The following is a 16,238-nucleotide window of genomic DNA, read 5'->3' as shown; positions in this document are numbered from 1 at the left end:
GAAATTGAGTGAGCAGGAGGCTGGGGAGGGGGCTTCGGGATGGGGAGATGAAGGTGTTCTGGGCTGGGAAAAGTCGAAGCAGGAAGGGACTGAGGCCGGCAATCCCCCTACCTACCGCTTCCAGGCACCCCTCAGCCCTGCTGTGGGGTCTTCCTCCCTCCCCAGAATCCTACTGACTCTGCCTGGGACTTGCTCCAAGTGGGGGCCATGGAGAAACTGCCAGGGCCAGGGGTCCATGGGCATAGTGGACGCAGAGAGTTCCCCAGGCGGGGACCCATGAAATGTATTGAGTTTTAAGAGGTTCTTTCTACCCCAAAGCGCTGGGACCCACTGCTGGAGATCAGTGCACACACTGCTCTCCTCCTCTTGGCCCAGCTGGTTACCCAACTCAGAACTCAGAGGCCCAGCCCCACCACCTCCCAGATTGGACCAGGTAAAGTTTGCTCAGGTTCTGTCACCTCCTCTGGGAAGACAGGGGTGGGAGGCTTTGTAGGTGGAGGTAAAAGCTTCTGAGAGCTGCAGAGGGTTTCAGGATTCCAGCTCAGACAGGAGCAGGGATGCTCCAGGGGGCCCTGGCAGTGGTGTCCACTTCCCCTCGAGGGACTCCTCTTAGGCCCCATTGTTTTCTGTGTTCAGAGCTTTGGGAAATTAAGGTGCCAGGAGGCTGGCCGTGGAGTGTCCTTGGAGGAGCCCTGCCCTGAGAGTCTGGGGCTAGATTCCTCTGGGAGGCCTGAGGCTTGGGAGAGAAGGCAAAGGATTTCCTAGTCTGGCCCCACCTGAGAGGACTCAGGGGGCAGCTGGTAAGGGAGGGGTGCTCAGCATAGGGTAGGGCAGGGATGGGGTAGAGGTTGGCAATGTTGGGGTAAGGAGCTGAGAATGGTCTAGGAGGCAGGGATGGAGGGGTGTGGTTGGGAACAGGGATCAGAATGGGAACAGGATAGGTTGGAAAGAGGAAGGTGCAGCTAGGGGTGGGGTCTGATGAATGGGTAGGGGGTGTGTGCTAAGCATGGGGTTGGGAGTGGGGCTGGAGCTGGGAGGGGACAGAAATGGGGGGGGGATTTGGGGATGAAGACAGCAGTGGACAGTGATGGGGATGGACTAGGAATGGGCCTTTCAGAGGTGGGGATGGGCTGCAGATGGGCCAGGGGTGGCTGGCACGGGAATTGGGTTGGGGCTGGAGGTTGGGATGGACCAGGGATAGGGGTGAGGCTGGGTGGAGATAAATTAAGGACGGAGTGGGGCTGGGCCGGATTGGAATGGAGTGGATTTGGGATTGGGACCGGGAGCTGGAAAGGAGAGGGATGAAGCTGGGCCTGGATAGGGATTGGAGAGGCGGGGACGGGGCTAGGTTTGTGGCTGGGGACACCACAGGTGAGAATTTGGGACACGGGAAGAATGGCCCCGCGCAGAAGAGTACACCCGCCCGGGCGCGGGGCGCAGATACTGACGGCGAGGGGCGTGGGGGCGTCCCGGGGCAGGCCGGGAAGGGGGGGCGGGCCTCCCCTGGGCCGGGTCGGGGCGGCGCTAGGACCGAGCGCGCGGAGGGAGCGAGCCGGGCGGAGCCAGCGCCCCCCGCCCCCCGCCGGCCGGCTCCCCTCCCCCGGCCGCTGGCTCGCTCGGCTCGCAACGCTGCAGAGGCTCCGAGGCGGCGGCGGCGGCGCGGCGACTCCCTCTTTCCCTCCCTCCTTCTCCGTCCGTCCGTGCGTCTGTCCGTTCGGCCTCGGTCCGGCCCGCAGCATGGCCGGCGTCAGCTTCAGCGGCCACCGCCTGGAGCTGCTGGCGGCGTACGAGGAGGTGATTCGGGAGGAGAGCGCGGCCGACTGGTGAGCCCCCGCCCCCGCCCCCCAGCCCCTTTGTCCCCGCGCCGCCGCGCCTTTGTTTCCACCCGGCCCCGTCGCCCCGCAGCCGGGAGGGAGGGGGAGACCCCGAAATGGTGCAGCGGCCCGGGAGAGCCAGGGAGGGGCTGCCTTTGTGCGCGCCGGGGGAGGGGCCGGGCCAGGCGGGGCACCGGCGGGCCCCAGGCGCCCGGAGGCGGCCCCAGCCGCGCGGTGGGAACGGTGGCCGGACGCGGGCTGGAGAGACGCAGGGTCCAGATGTGTGGCCCGGGGCCTCCCGGCCTTGTGGAAGCCCATCCCCCGCCCCCTCCCCTTTGCCTCGGGCCGGGCGGACAGGTGTGCACGGGCGGCCAAGGGCACCTTTGCCACCTTTGAGCGGGCGAGGACCGGGCAGGGACCGAGCTAGCAGAGCCAGCGCAGCCTACCCGGCCCAACCCGGCCCCGGCCACAGCACAAAGGAAAGCTAGGGCGGGGGAGGAGCAGAGCGGGCTGGGGGCCGGGGCGCCCCGCCCACCGGGGGGCCTCTCGGAGTTGGGGTGTGATGGAAAGACGTTCATTGCCACAGGGCCACCGCCAAGTGACTCCTGTTCCCCTCAGGGGTCGAGGAGGAGGCAAGGATAAGTGCTCTCCTCGATGCCAAGGGGATTGCAGGGAGTAGGCAGCTGGGCTGGGACATGCCAAAGGAACTGAACTGCCTGCCTAGGGGGCCAGGTGGGGTCCCTGGGAGGAAGCCCCCAGGCGCACCACTCTGCAGGAGTTCCCAGAGAAGGATGAGGGAGTGAGTGGATCCACTGAGCCCCTAGCCCTTTGGCCCAGGGGCAAGGGGCTCTCAGCTCCTCTGTGGGGGAGGAGCTGGGCTGCCCTCTCCTCCCTCCCCAGCTGTTGTCTCCCCCTAGGCTGTGGGAGGGGTTGGACCACCTGCTCTGGGGCTGGAGTCTCCAGGGTGGCAGGAAAGCCAGGGGGTTTCACACTGCCCCATTCAGGAATCATCATCCCCCCAAGATACTCTTCTCCGGGGGCAGATGCCCATTCTGTTCCCTAGGGCTCTTCTCCCCTTGGCAGGCAGGAAACACAAAGTGAAGGCGGGTCTGAGGGACCTCACTTGGGCTGGCCTCACCCGCATGCTGGGAGGACACTGACCTGGGGGCTGGAGGAGGGGACAAGATGGCCAGGCATCCATGCCACAGTACTGCAGCACTGGCGGGCGGCCAGGCCTGGAGGGATGGACGCGGGAGACAAGCAAGCTCTCCTGTCCTGCGGGTCAGTCACAGGAGAGGCCAGCACAGGCTAAGCAGGCAAGCGGCCCATCCGTTGTCCCAGCCCTGCCCCAGGGGGACTGACATCATGGGAGGAGTTCAGGGCAAGTGGCTGGCTTGGCCTGGTGGAGGAGCTGGCCTTGGGATATGGGCCATGCCTGGAGAGAGGCACAGCCCACCTCGGGACCCTTGCCCTCCAGTCTGGGGGTGCTGCCTGCCACCACCCCATTTACCCCTACCTTCCCAAAGGCAAAGCTCCCACAGCCACTGCTGGCCCACATCCTGCTCAGCAGAGGCCTGGGCTCCCAGACCCAGCAGCATCCATGTGGCCAAAGTGAGTTATTCATCACTGGCGTGCCTCACCCCTCCCCCACCCCAATCTGCGTTGTGTGTGGGACACACACAGATGTACACGTGCACCGTCATACATACATACATTTGCTCACTCCCAAGGGCCCAGATAAACATTTGTTAGAAAGGATGTGAGGATCACCCTGCAGAAGGGGACATGAGGTTCCCCAGCACCTAGCACAGAACCAGGGGTACAGTGGGGTCTCAAGATTCAGGGGCAGACCCTGCACTCAGGCTGGAGGAGGGCGTCTTGGATAAAATTGATGTCTGGGCAAACGGGGCTTGGCACTGCCCTCCCTTACCTTACCTCTGAGTGGGGAGTAGGGGTGGGGGAGTTCACGCCTAGGTGGCTCACTCTGAAATGGACTGCTGCCCTGATGCTGGCAGCAAGGGACCCAGGAAGTCAGATTGTGTAGTGAAAAGAACTAGTGTTGTCCTGGATGTGACCCGACTCGCTATGTAACCGCACTAGTCTCTGCTCCTCTCTGGTCCTCTTGAAAAGAGGAAAAGGGGATTGGGCTCAACCATACCTGGGATACCCAAGGCCCTTCCAGTTCTAATATCCTGAGAGTGTGATTGTCCTGAAGAATCCACCTGCCCTGAGCCCCCCATCCTCAGCTGACCCCAGGATCTCCCTGGAGCTGCTACATTCCAGCTTCCACCTCACCCCAGTCCACTTTCTCTGGCCGAGATGGTTTCTCAGAGTTTTGTCTCAATATCGCAAACACCTTCTGGAGCTGCTCTGTGCTCTGTGTTGAAGGACTGAGTTAGATGTCCCACCTTCACGAGGCTTATAGTTCAGGACAGTGTCTGTCTCCAGGGGTTGGAGGTGGTGAGACATGTAGATTCCTGCCCCCCTCCATCCTGATTCCTTGCAGTTTCACCAGCTCCATCCACCCAAGGCTCAGGCCACCTCGAATGTGTTTGAGAGCACTGGTGGTCTAGTGAGATCTGGGGCAGGCTCAGGTGCCTCTTCCCGTCCCTGCTGGAGTGTGGTAAGCGCTTTGGGGAGGTGCAGTGCAGGGCAGGGCTTCATGGGAGCTGGCATTGGGTCCCTGAGAGATTTCAGTCAGGGATGGGCATGGGGTGGAGAAACAGGTCTGGCCTCCCTGTGAAGGGAACCACATATGCAGAGGCTCCAGGGTGGGAAATATCCAGAACTGTGCTGGGAATCAGGGAGCCATCCAATGTGACCGGAGTGTACGGTATGGATACGGAGGTCTGACTGGAAAGGCAGGTGGGCGGAGCTCAGGGTTGAAGGCCTGCTGAAACCTTTGAACTCAGCTATGGTTTCCACCAGGTAAGGGCCAGGGCTGCAGCAGGAAAGGTGGCTGGAGGTGGGTAGGCAAGGAGTAAAGAATGGAAGGGGCAGGGTCCTGGGAGGAGCCAGGGTCCCTCAGAGAGCCTAGGAGAGGCTGACAAGTCACCCCAGGGAGGTGTGATGGCCAGAGCAGTGTCTGGGAGCCAGGGTCTTGGAGTTCTGCCTCAGTTTCTCATCTGTGGAATGGAGAAGGGAAGACCCTGCTTCTCTAAGGGCCTTTTGTTCCCAGTGGTGGGTTAGGGCAGCCAGACAGGTGGTGGGACAGCTGTGTTGAGAAGCAGCTGCCAGGACTGTAGCCTGGGCAACAGTTGGACCAGGAGCTCCTGGCCCCACAGCCCACCTGTGTCCCTTTCAGGAGGGAGGGATCCCGAGAAGCAGGGGGCTGGGGGCCCATTTGGCTCTGGCAGTGACTTGTGCTGACCTCATGGGGCTGGGCCTGGACCAGGCCCTCCCTGCTCCCTCCTTGCTCCGCCCTCCTCCCTCCTCCCTCTCCCCCTTCCTTCCTCTTCCTTCTCTCCCTTCCTCCCTCTTCTCTCCTCCCTCTTTCCTTCCCTCCCATTTCCCTTCCTCTCTCCCCGCTCCTTCATTTTCTCTTCATCCCTTCACTTCCCTCCCTTCTCTTGTCTTCTCTTTCTGCCTCCTGCTCGCTTTCTCTTCTGCATCTCCCTGGTGCTCCTGCCTCCTCTCCTCCTAGCCCCCTACCTTGGCAGTAAGGAAAGGGGAGCTTGGGGGAGGGGCTGAGCCTCCTGCATCTCCGGAACATGACCTTTATTCCTGGCCCCAAGCCTGTCCTCCAGGTGGGTCCTGGGGAGGAGACATCTCTCCCTTCCCTTCTGTGAAATGGATGCTGTGCCACTGCTACCTGTGAAGAAAAAGCTAGGGAGGAGGAGGAAGGAGGAAGGCTGCTAGGTCAGCTTTCTGCCAAAGCTGAGAGGGAAGGAAAGGCCAGCAGTCCCAAGAGGCCAGAGCCTCAGCTAGGGCGGAGGAGGCCTAGGGCTGGAAGGCCAGGAGAGCACATTCACCCAGGGGCCAGAGTCCAGGCAGGAGTGACCACGGTGACCTCATCCCCATTTCAGAGAGACTGAGATTGAGACTGAGGGCGTGTCCCCTTGGGGTCCTTTGTGTTCAGGAGGATGCAGCTGGGGTGGGCCAGTCGCGTGCCAATTGCTGGGTTGCCATAGTTACCAGGGGATGCCCAGAGCTGAACAGCATCAGGTTCTCTCTCCCCATCCCCCTCGATGTGGGGGGAGGGGCAGTGGGTACTGAGGCACGCGCCAGGTAGGTTCCTGGCAACGGCCAATGGGGATGAGGAGCGGTAGCCAGGGAACGGTAACCAAGGAACCGTCGCCTTGGAATCTCCATCTCACACCGTTGGCTGGGTTGCAGGCTGCTAGGGCCAGGGCTCCGAGGACGCAACACACTGGCTCACTGGAAGCAAGCGACTGGGCAGCGATTTCTTCCCCACTGCCTGCTCCCCACCTGACTCAGGCCTCCCTCCATCAGATCCCGGACTGTCCCCCACTGGATTCCAGCCTGAAATGGTGCTTAGCCCTGTTGTCATGGCGACAAGGCTTAAGTGCTGGGCTGGAACCCCCCTCCTGTCCTGCCCCCTCTGTGTCCCTCCTACCCCGGAGAGCCGTCTCCACCCAAAATTGGCTGCCTGGGCCCTGACAGTTCTCCCAGCCACCCCTCCCTCTCCCCAGGGCTCTGTACACATATGAGGATGGCTCAGATGACCTCAAGCTTGCAGCGTCAGGAGGTAAGAATTCCAGCCATTCCTTTGCCTTCCTCTCCGCTCCCTCCTCCGGTTGTTTTCTTCCCCATCCGCCTGGCTCCAGGCCACCTCGCTGCCTGCATCCAGCAGACCCACACTTGTCTGGCCAAGTGTCCTTCCTGTGGTTATCCCTAAGATCCCCAGGGTGGGGAGGGAGGGAGACTTGTTTCCTGTTTGATTATGAGAAGACTGAGCCTCAGAGAGGGAGAGTGACTTGCCCAAAGTCACACAGCTAGGCGGGAACGGGCCTGGCAGGGATGGCGCAGATCACCCCACTTTCTTGAGAGCCCTAAAAGGTTTTATTTTACCTCAGTGGGTGCCAGCCCCGCGTGAGACTTGATGTGTGAAGAACACTTCCTCAGTTCTTCCCCAGGGTCCTGGGGGATTCAGAGGCAAAGCTCACACCTGCCTGCTGCCTCTTTCACACCAACACAGAACTCTGGGACTTCCAGATCTCTGGCGGTGCCTGCAGAGCCCACAAGAGGAGTCTTTGCTTTGGGTTCCAGGCCCTTTGTGGGGGAGGGATTCAGGAGATGGGGCCTGACACCCTCCTGATTCCCCCAGATGGGGGCTTGCAGGAGCTCTCTGGCCACTTTGAGAACCAGAAGGTGATGTATGGCTTCTGCAGCGTCAAGGACTCCCAGGCTGCTCTGCCGAAATACGTGCTCATCAACTGGGTATGCAGCTATGGGCTGGGGAAGGGAGCCGAAGGCCCAAGAACGGTTATCCTCCATCCCACTCCACTCACTGACACTGCTGGAGAGAACCCCACTAGTCCTGGGAAGAGAGCCCTGGGCCTCAGCCTGCCGCCAACTCTTGTCCTTTCCCGACGCCCCCTTTTGCTGGGTACTTTGCAGGTTGGCGAAGATGTGCCTGATGCCCGCAAATGTGCTTGTGCCAGCCACGTGGCTAAGGTGGCCGAGTTCTTCCAGGTGCGAGTGGGGTCAGGGCTCAAGGGGGCGGTGGTGGGAGGGAGCCCTGCTGCCTGAACACGCCTTCCTCCTGCTGCAGGGCGTCGATGTGATCGTGAACGCCAGCAGTGTGGAAGACATAGATGCGGGCGCCATCGGGCAGCGGCTCTCCAACGGGCTGGCACGGCTTTCCAGCCCCGTGCTGCACCGACTGCGGCTACGTGAGGATGAGAACGCCGAGCCGGTGGTCAGTGTGCGCCCCAGGCAGGCTGGCCCTGCCCAGGGCTCCGCCGTCCGGTTCCTCTCAGTCCTCACCCTTTGCGTGTGGGGGCTCCTGAGCACTCGGCCCGTGGGCTTCGCTCACGCCGGGCCGCTTGACTCTGCAGGGCACTACCTATCAGAAGACTGATGCAGCTGTGGAGATGAAGCGGATTAACCGCGAGCAGTTCTGGGAGCAGGCCAAGGTGTGGACCCTGACCCCGGCCTGCAGGCTGAGCTGCCCCTCCCTGTCCTGATCCCATGGGGCAGCTCTGCCTTCTCTCCCTAAGCACCTCCCTTCAGCAGCCTGGCCCGTCCTACGTGCTTCCCCTACTGAGGGAGCAAGCCCCTGAATTCTCAGAACCCTGGGTTGGGGGTGGGCTGGAGGGCTGGGGCGGGCCCCGGGCTCAGGGCCTGCACTGCCTTGGCACGGGGTGCTGCAGAAGGAGGAGGAGCTGCGGAAGGAGGAGGAGCGGAAGAAGGCTCTGGATGAGAGGCTCAGGTTTGAGCAGGAGCGGATGGAGCAGGAGCGGCAGGAGCAGGAGGAGCGGGAGCGGCGCTACCGGGAGCGGGAGCAGCAGATCGAGGAGCACAGGTGCGCCCCGCCCCACCCCCCGGGCCCTGGGCCGCCGGCCCCGCGTGGCCCGTCCTGAAGGGCTCCCTGCGCCTTTCATTCCAGGAGGAAACAACAGACTTTGGAAGCAGAGGAGGCCAAGAGGCGGTTGAAGGAGCAGTCCATCTTTGTAAGTTCTTAGTCGGGGTTCCTGTCTCCTGGTGAGGGAAGTGAGGATGGTCCCTGTGTTCCTGGGCCTCTTGCGGGGGGAGTAAGTGTCTTGGGGACAGTGCTGGGTATTCTGGGTACTGCTGCATGGGCACGGGGTATCATGCAGTGTCAGGCCTGGTACCTGATCGTGTGGGGTTCTGTTCCCTGGCTGTGGAAAGAGACCTCCTTGGAGAAGCTAATACTCTAGACTGAAAGAGAAAATCTACCTTGACCCAGACCCTCACTGGCCAGGCTCCTCCTGCCCCCTCCCAGCAGGGCCTGAGGGGCTCGAGGTGAATTAGACATGCTTCCTGCCCTTATGGGGCTCGAGGCCTGGTGCCCACAGCAAGAGTGCTGCAGAGCCATTGAATGAATCTGGGCTGGTGTTCTGAACATCTATATACAAGTGTGTGTAGTGTCTCTTTGAGAACAGGCGCTTGTTCCAGGGGTGCTGGCTGAACCTCCAAACATTGGCATGGCCCATAGGGTCATCATGAGTGACCCTTTCAAAATCACAGTGGAGTCAAATCTTCATGCTTTGAATTGAATTTTATACTTGAGCAATAGCTAAGGTCATTCAAAGCTGAGCATGGTAGAGTTTAGGACAGGAGGTGGGCAGTAGTCGTCTGGACTGGGACTGTGACGGGTAGCCGTTGGGCCCTGGGGACTCAAACAGGCTCCAAGGTCGCACCCACAGGGGGCTGGCCGGACAGCCCTGCCGGCACTGGCATTAACGGCTGTCATAGGTCATTCCACTCACATTAGCCCCTGGGGGTGGAGAGGACATGCGGTTAGTAAGCTGCAGCCTCATTCATTCAGCAAACCCTTGCCACCTGCCACGTGCTGGTGTGAGAAACATGGTGGAGAACAAGATGAACAAGGCTCTTTTACAATTAATTGATGAATTAGTTTATTTTTAATTGCGGCAAAGTGTACATAACATAAAACGTACCATATTGACCATTTTTCAGTGTACGGTTCCGTGGTGTTAAGTGTATTTATATTGTACAACCATCACCACTGTTTATCTCCGGAATTTTCTTCATCTTCCCATACTGAATCTCTGTACCCATTAAACACTAACTCCCCATTGCCCCCTCCCCCAGCCCCTGGCAACTGCTTTCTGCTCTCTGTGTTTAAGAATGTGACTACTCAAAGTACCTTGTATGGGTGGAATCATGCAGTTATTTTACCTTTTGTGACTGGCTTATTTCATTTAGCATAACATCTTCAAGGTTTATCCATGCGTCAGAATGTCTTTTCTTTTGAAAGCTGTTAATATTCCATTGTATATGTATACCAGATTTTGTTCATCCGTTCAGAGCAAGTTCTTTTTGAAAAAGCTTATTTTTATGGAAAATTTCACATACATACACAGAAGTAGAAAGAATAGTATAGTGAACCCACTGAACTGATTGCTCATCTTCACCAATTACCAGTGTTTCAGGCAAAGGCTTACAGTGTCACACCATTATTTTATAGTCTCATCTGACCCTTCAAGTGTGGCTCATGTGACAGTGACAGTAGGTGTTTTAGCAGGTCACTGTGGTTACCCTGCAACTTCAGGTCCTCTGAGGGAGTTCCCACATGAGAAACTTTGGAATTTAGAACCATGAAGTGCTTTATATTGGCTTAAGGAGCTATTCTGCTTTCTCTCTTCTGATAAGAATTGCATTCCTTATGTGAGTTCCCTTTTTGCCTGGGATGCCAGGGAGCTTCCATTTATCTGAAGATGCTCAGGGATAGCAATGCTATTGACCTTTATGGTTAGTATATTGATGTCTTTCTCCAACCCCAAGCTCTAATTTGTTTCAGTGGTTTTCATAGTGTTATGTAGTTAAGGTTTTTGTGGTAAGCTGCCTCTGGTCCTTTTTTTGAACAAGGCAGAGGAACCTAGCAAGGTTATACTAGGCAGGGGCAGCGTAACAGCAAAGGCTGGTGGGATGTACATTTTTTGGGGAAGGCAAGGAGACTTCCCCAATGACTGGAGCCCGCTGGGAAATTTGGGAGGAGAGAGCAAGGTCAGAGGAGGAGTTTAGACTTCATTCTGGAAGACACAAAGTGGCAGTTGGGATGACAACCCTCTTGAGGCTTTTGGTGTGATGAGTTCAACTGAGGAAACAGGTACGAACTGAACCTTGGGCTGGCCACTCACACACGTACGTGAGTTCTTATCCTGTATCACCCACAAAGGGTGGGGAGATGATCCAGAAACAGGAAATTATGACACAGCGTAATCTGTGGTGTATGCCTGGAACACCTCATGGGGACCCAGGGAAGGAAATGACCTGAATGGGCCAGGGACCCCTTCCCGAGGAGGCAGTGCCCAAGCTGAGGCCGGAAGCAGGAAGAGCTGGACCTGGGGTGGGGGTCGGGCACTTGGGGAGAGAGATTCATCTCCCATGCCAAGGCACGGAGGTGGGAAGTTGTATGCATGTTCCAGGAACTGCAACTACATCATGCTGAGGAATTTATGCCTGCATCTCACAGGGTGTGGGTGAGTCAGGGTGGGAGGGGAGCATTGTGAGAGGTGATGGACTAGATCAGGCAGGGAGAAGGGAACGTGGGCCAAGCAAAGGGGCCCCACCTACCTTTACTCCTGGGGTTGCAATCTCAAAACAGCGAGTGAAGTGGACATGTGAAGGGCAGTAGGGAGTGGTGGGGACTGTGGTGAACTGGACAACACACACCCTATAGGCCGCTACAGTGCAGCTCTAGTCAATGGCTGCTTTGGGACACGCTGGCCTGTGTTGGCAGGGCTTCTGGCGTTTCAAGAGAAACTGGAGACCCTGATCTCAGTAAGAAAACCTGATTTTTAAGTGATGGCGACTAACATTTTGAAAAGATCCTTTCAGGTCTGTAGAGAAGAAATGGGGGGAAAGAGAACAAGGAGGCAGGGGACTAATGAAGAAGCCTCAGTCGTGTTACCAAGATCCAGGCAGCAGTGATGGAGGTGTGGTTGGCTAGGTGCGGTAGGTGTGGTAGGAGGTTGGAGAAAAGTAAGCTGCAAAGCAGGGAGTGCTCCTGGATGGCCCTGGGTGCCCAGGGGCCTGTCTGGACTGGAGATGAGGTGGCTGAGGACCTTGCAGATAGAAGGTGCTGTGTGACTGGGTCGTGAAAATGGTTCCAGATAGTGGAGGAAACATGGGGGCTGTAAGAAAGCCAAGAGCTCCTGTGGGAGTGGGGTGCTCAGAACACCTTCCCTTTTGGTTTCCAGGGTGACCAGCGGGATGAGGAGGAAGAGACCCAGATGAAGAAGTCAGAATCGGAGGTAGAGGTGAGACCCGGGGGGACCAGACATCTGAGTTTGGTAGGGCTGCCTCAGTTGGGCCCCGTCTGGCCTGACCCTTTCCATGTGCCCCCAGGAGGCAGCAGCCATTATTGCCCAGCGACCTGATAACCCACGGGAGTTCTTTAAGCAGCAGGAAAGAGTCGCATCGGCCTCCGCAGGCAGCTGTGATGTGCCCTCACCCTTCAACCACCGACCAGGTAGTCCCAGCTCCCACCCCCACCCAATCCCCACTCCTCAGGTTTTGGCCTTGAGCCTCTTTGGGACCTTTCTTGGAAGGGAAACCTTGCCCAAGGACCCCTTGGAGAAGGCAAGGCCAATCATCAGGTGTGCTTCCACCCACCACCTCCAGGTGGCAGGGCTGAGAAGGGCTCCGGCAGGGTCAGTGTTGGGCCTGGGCTGAGCAATTGGCTGTGCTAGAGCCATCTGGGTATTTCTCACAAGGGCTAAGGCATGCGCCTGGCTGCAAGGAGTAGCCCTGCTGGGGTTGAACTAGGTCTTATCTGAAGGGCTGTGGGTGCATGAGGAGTGGGCTCTTTCCCTGGTCCTGAGTTTGAGCAGCCTGGAGCCTGTACCCAGGGTTCCCTGTTTGGATTCTCCCTGTGCGGCTTCCACCTCTCCTTGAAGCCCCCTTCCGCTCCCTGTCTGCTGGTCTGTTTGCCCCTTCTGTGTGCTTGGCTCTGTGCTAGGGTTCCAGGGGTGGGGCAGGCTGTTCCGAGGCGTGGGCTGCCCTGAGGCTGGTTGCATTGTGGCGTATCAGGCTCTTTGCTGTGTGTGGCTGGTGTGGTGGAGTCATCTGTTGGCTTGAGGCTCTGGCCCAGCTTGGCTGAATGTGTGCCCTGGCTGAAGGCAGCTTAGACATCCAGGGCCAGGCTGGGGGTGGATGAGGCCTCGGGGTGGGGGTGGGGGAGACTGACCCTCTCTTGTCCTCTGTCTCTCTCTCTCTGTCTGTCTCTCTTGGCAGGTCGTCCGTACTGCCCTTTCATAAAGGCATCGGACAGTGGGCCTTCCTCCTCCTCCTCTTCCTCCTCCTCCCCTCCACGGACTCCCTTTCCCTATATCACCTGTCACCGCACCCCAAACCTCTCTTCCTCCCTCCCATGTAGGTAGCAGCCCCAGGCCTCCGTGGGGGGGTAAGGAGGGCCCCCCGCTTCCCAGCAGCCCCCCTGCCCTCACTCCCCCAGCCTGACTGCTGATCTCTGGTGTTTGTCCCCAGAGCAGGTACCGCCCGCCTCTTTCCCTTGGCCCTGAAGGGACACTGGCCCTTAGGGGCCTGGCTTACAGGGTCTGGAGCTGTGGTCTGGCCCCTGGGGGGCCTGGGGAGCTCCCAGCCCGGACCCAGACTCCAGAGAGGAGGGGCTGGTCAGGCCCCAAGGTGGACAATCCTGGTTCCACCTGGCTCCCTGGCCCTTACTGACCAGCCTAGGGGTTTTTGTTCCACAGGCAGCCACCTGGACAGCCACCGGAGGATGGTGCCTACCCCGATCCCTGCCCGGAGCCCATCTGACTCCAGCATGGCCTCTACCCCTGTCACTGAGCAGACCGAGCGGGCCCTGGATGAGGTTATGTCCTCGCAGCCTCCACCACTGCCACCACCCCCCCCAGCAGCCCAAGGTGTGTGAATGGCCCTAGCCCCTGGGCTGGGAACTCCAAATGGCCATGGTAACAACCCCCCAGGGATCTGGGCCAGACTGTACTGCCCTGGAAATGGCTGGGGCAGGGAAGAGCCCTGGTCAGACCTGCCCTCTCTGCACCTCAGTGTCTCCCTGGAGTGGGGATTGTGCCTTCCTCCCAGGGCTGCTGAGCGGTTGAAAGACACTAGGTAAAGGGGCAGTGGGGCCCAGTGGGTGCTAGAAGGCACTCTGCATGGAAGTCTTAGGGGAGGCCTTCTTTCCTGGACTCCTCAGTGGGTGGGCAGGGTACTGTAGGGTGCCTGCCCAGGGCCCACATCCTTTCCTGGGAGCTGATCACATGTCTCCTCCATCTGTGCTTTGACAGAGACCCAGGAGCCCAGCCCCGGCCTGGATAGTGAAGAGACCTGCAAGGAAGCCAGAGCAGCAGACCCTCAGGCCTGGGCCAGCCCCCTGGAGGAGTCCCCTCAGGCACCAGAGCCTCCCCAGGGCCAAGGCAGCCCCACGGAGGACTTGATGTTCATGGCGTCTACAGAGCAGGCAGTCCTGGCTGCCTCTCTAGAGCCTGCCATGGCTGGAGCCTCTGCAGCTGACACCCCAGCAGCTGATGCCGTTGAAACCGACACTGCCGCTGCTGACACCAGTGTTGCCAACACCGTCACCCCTGCCACTGCCAGCCTCATTGACCTATGGCCTGGCAATGGGGAAGGGGCCTCCGTACCCCAGGCTGAGCCTAGGGCCCCCACACCACCCTCAGGTGCCGAAGTCACTCTGGCAGAAGTGCCCCTGCTGGACGAGGTGGCTCAGGAGCCACTGCCGCCGGCAGGTGAAAGCAGTGCCAACCTTCTCAATTTTGATGAGCTGCCTGAGCCACCAGCCACCTTCTGTGACCCAGGGGAGGAAGTAGAAGGGGAGCCCCTGGCTGCTCCCCAGGCTCCAACTCTGCCCTCAGCTCTAGAGGAGCTGGACCAGGAGCCGGAGCCGGAGCCGGAGCTGGAGCCAGAGCCCCACCTGCTGACCAATGGCGAGACCACCCAGAAGGAGGGGACCCAGGTGGGGCTGGGGCTGCCTGATGGGAGGGGAAGTGGTCAGGGCTGGAGCAGGGGGCTGACCCTGCCTTCCTTAGGCTTGCAGCAGTACCCTGCCCCCCTTCTCTGTGATCCACATCGTTGGGGGGGAAGCTGTATTTCATTCCCCCTCCCTGGGCCAGCTCTGCTTTTATTCCCAAGGCAGGCATCTGTGTTTGCCTGGCAACCACTGATACCATCGCTGGTTGCTGGGGAAACGTGCTCAGGCCTGGTAGGTCAGCCCTAGTCCTGCTGGGTGGGACCCAGTGACATGGAGCTTTTCTCGTACAGGCCAGTGAGGGGTATTTCAGCCAATCACAGGAGGAGGAGTTTGCCCAATCGGAAGAGCTGTGTGCAAAGGCTCCGCCTCCTATGTTCTACAACAAGCCTCCAGGTAGTACTGGGATGGGTGATGGAGAAGAATTTGGGTGGCGGTGCTGTGTTCAAGTGTGGACAGGCAGCCCTCCCCCCGCCTGCCGCACAGCTGGCACAGCTCCCCAGGGTTGGGAGGGACACAGGCATGGATCTGCTGGGCCATCTCCTTAACTCCCCTCCCTTCTGCACACCATAGAAATCGACATCACCTGCTGGGATGCAGACCCGGTACCTGAAGAGGAGGAGGGCTTCGAGGGTGGCGACTAGCGGTGATGCTTGCCCTCAGGCTGCCCTCGCCAAGGCCGCCCACCTGCGCCGGCCTCTGGCCAGACGGCCCACAGTGCCTGCACTTGCAGCAGCTCCGCCTGGCACCCACTCTGGATTCCGGCCCTGGCCGGGGACTTGGCCGCTTCCCTACCCACAGGGCCCTACTTTTACAGCTTTTCTCTCTTTTTTAAAGTTGATAGGAGACTTGTACAGTTGACTGGTTTTCCTCCCGTTGGTAGTTGAGATGCTGTTGCAAATTCCACCCCCTTCCCACCTGGTCCAGATTGTAGCTCTTAGTCCTCCCTGCTCACTCAGCTGGCCGGGGTGGAGGCCTCACCCTGCTTGGGGCCTGGCGTGGGGGGAAGTTCTGGTGGGAAAATGTTCCCCCCACCTCTTTTCCTAGTTTTCTGTTTCTTGGAAAAATATCACTTTGTATTCTCTGTCCAGGGCTTCAGATATTTTGCACGAATTTTAAAACATGGCAATAAATGGCTCGTGGGCTCTGGCTCCCTGGGACCCGCCCCCTCCCCCCTTCTCTTGACCCCTCCCCACCTGGCCCGAAGGAAGTAGCAGGCCCAGCTGGGGCCTCTCAGCTTCCTGGCCCTTTCCTGCCCCCTCCCGCTGGGCAGGTCCCAGGCTGGAGGCCCTAGGCGTGATTCAGGTCAGGGCTATGGGTGGCCCCTTTCCACCTCCTCCCTCTTTGCTTGGGTTCCTTTTTCACGTTCAGTAACTGTTTTTTGGAAAGCACAAACTTCTGTAACAGGTCGTGCTCATGTCTGTTAATAAAGAAATCCAGATCCCTTTGGGCCTGCTGCTCCGGGCCTCCAGGGGCTGATCTGGGGTGGACCGCCTGCCACGACCCCGTTCCCAACTCTTCCCACTTCCAAGGCTGCAGGAGGCACCCTCACCAAGACCTCAAGGGCAAGGAAGGTGGGGTATGAGGCTCCCTGGGGAACCGGCCAGTGGTTTGAAGCAGGCAGACCTCAGGTTTAGTTCTACACCCTCAGGCCGGTTTGTAGCTGAAAGGCGCAACAAGGTTCGGTCCCGATAAGGCCAGGCACACCTGGCCGCCAGAACCTTGGGTGCAAGCAGTGGGTGCCCCCTCCGCTTGTACCAAACCAGATCACACACCTTTATTAT

The 16,238-nt window shown here is 59.2% G+C and overlaps 1 protein-coding gene across 1 annotated transcript; it reads left to right on the top strand.

The window, feature by feature from the left end:
* Window positions 1–1,595: 1,595 nt before the first annotated feature.
* Window positions 1,596–15,903, top strand: DBN1 (drebrin 1). Its single transcript, XM_057541168.1, has 14 exons — window positions 1,596–1,823; window positions 6,467–6,522; window positions 7,102–7,214; window positions 7,395–7,469; window positions 7,549–7,695; window positions 7,835–7,912; window positions 8,150–8,301; window positions 8,386–8,449; window positions 11,687–11,746; window positions 11,835–11,958; window positions 13,202–13,372; window positions 13,757–14,442; window positions 14,748–14,850; window positions 15,028–15,903. The coding sequence occupies exons 1-14, from the start codon at window positions 1,738–1,740 to the stop codon at window positions 15,096–15,098; spliced, it is 1,986 nt and encodes a 661-aa protein (XP_057397151.1). The 5' UTR covers window positions 1,596–1,737; the 3' UTR covers window positions 15,099–15,903.
* Window positions 15,904–16,238: the final 335 nt, after the last annotated feature.

Source organism: Balaenoptera acutorostrata, chromosome 2, assembly GCF_949987535.1.
Source record: "Balaenoptera acutorostrata chromosome 2, mBalAcu1.1, whole genome shotgun sequence".
In the NCBI taxonomy this organism is placed as follows: Eukaryota; Metazoa; Chordata; class Mammalia; order Artiodactyla; family Balaenopteridae; genus Balaenoptera; species Balaenoptera acutorostrata.
Note: the sequence above shows the minus strand (reverse complement) of the source record. Positions and strands in the feature narration are given on the sequence as shown.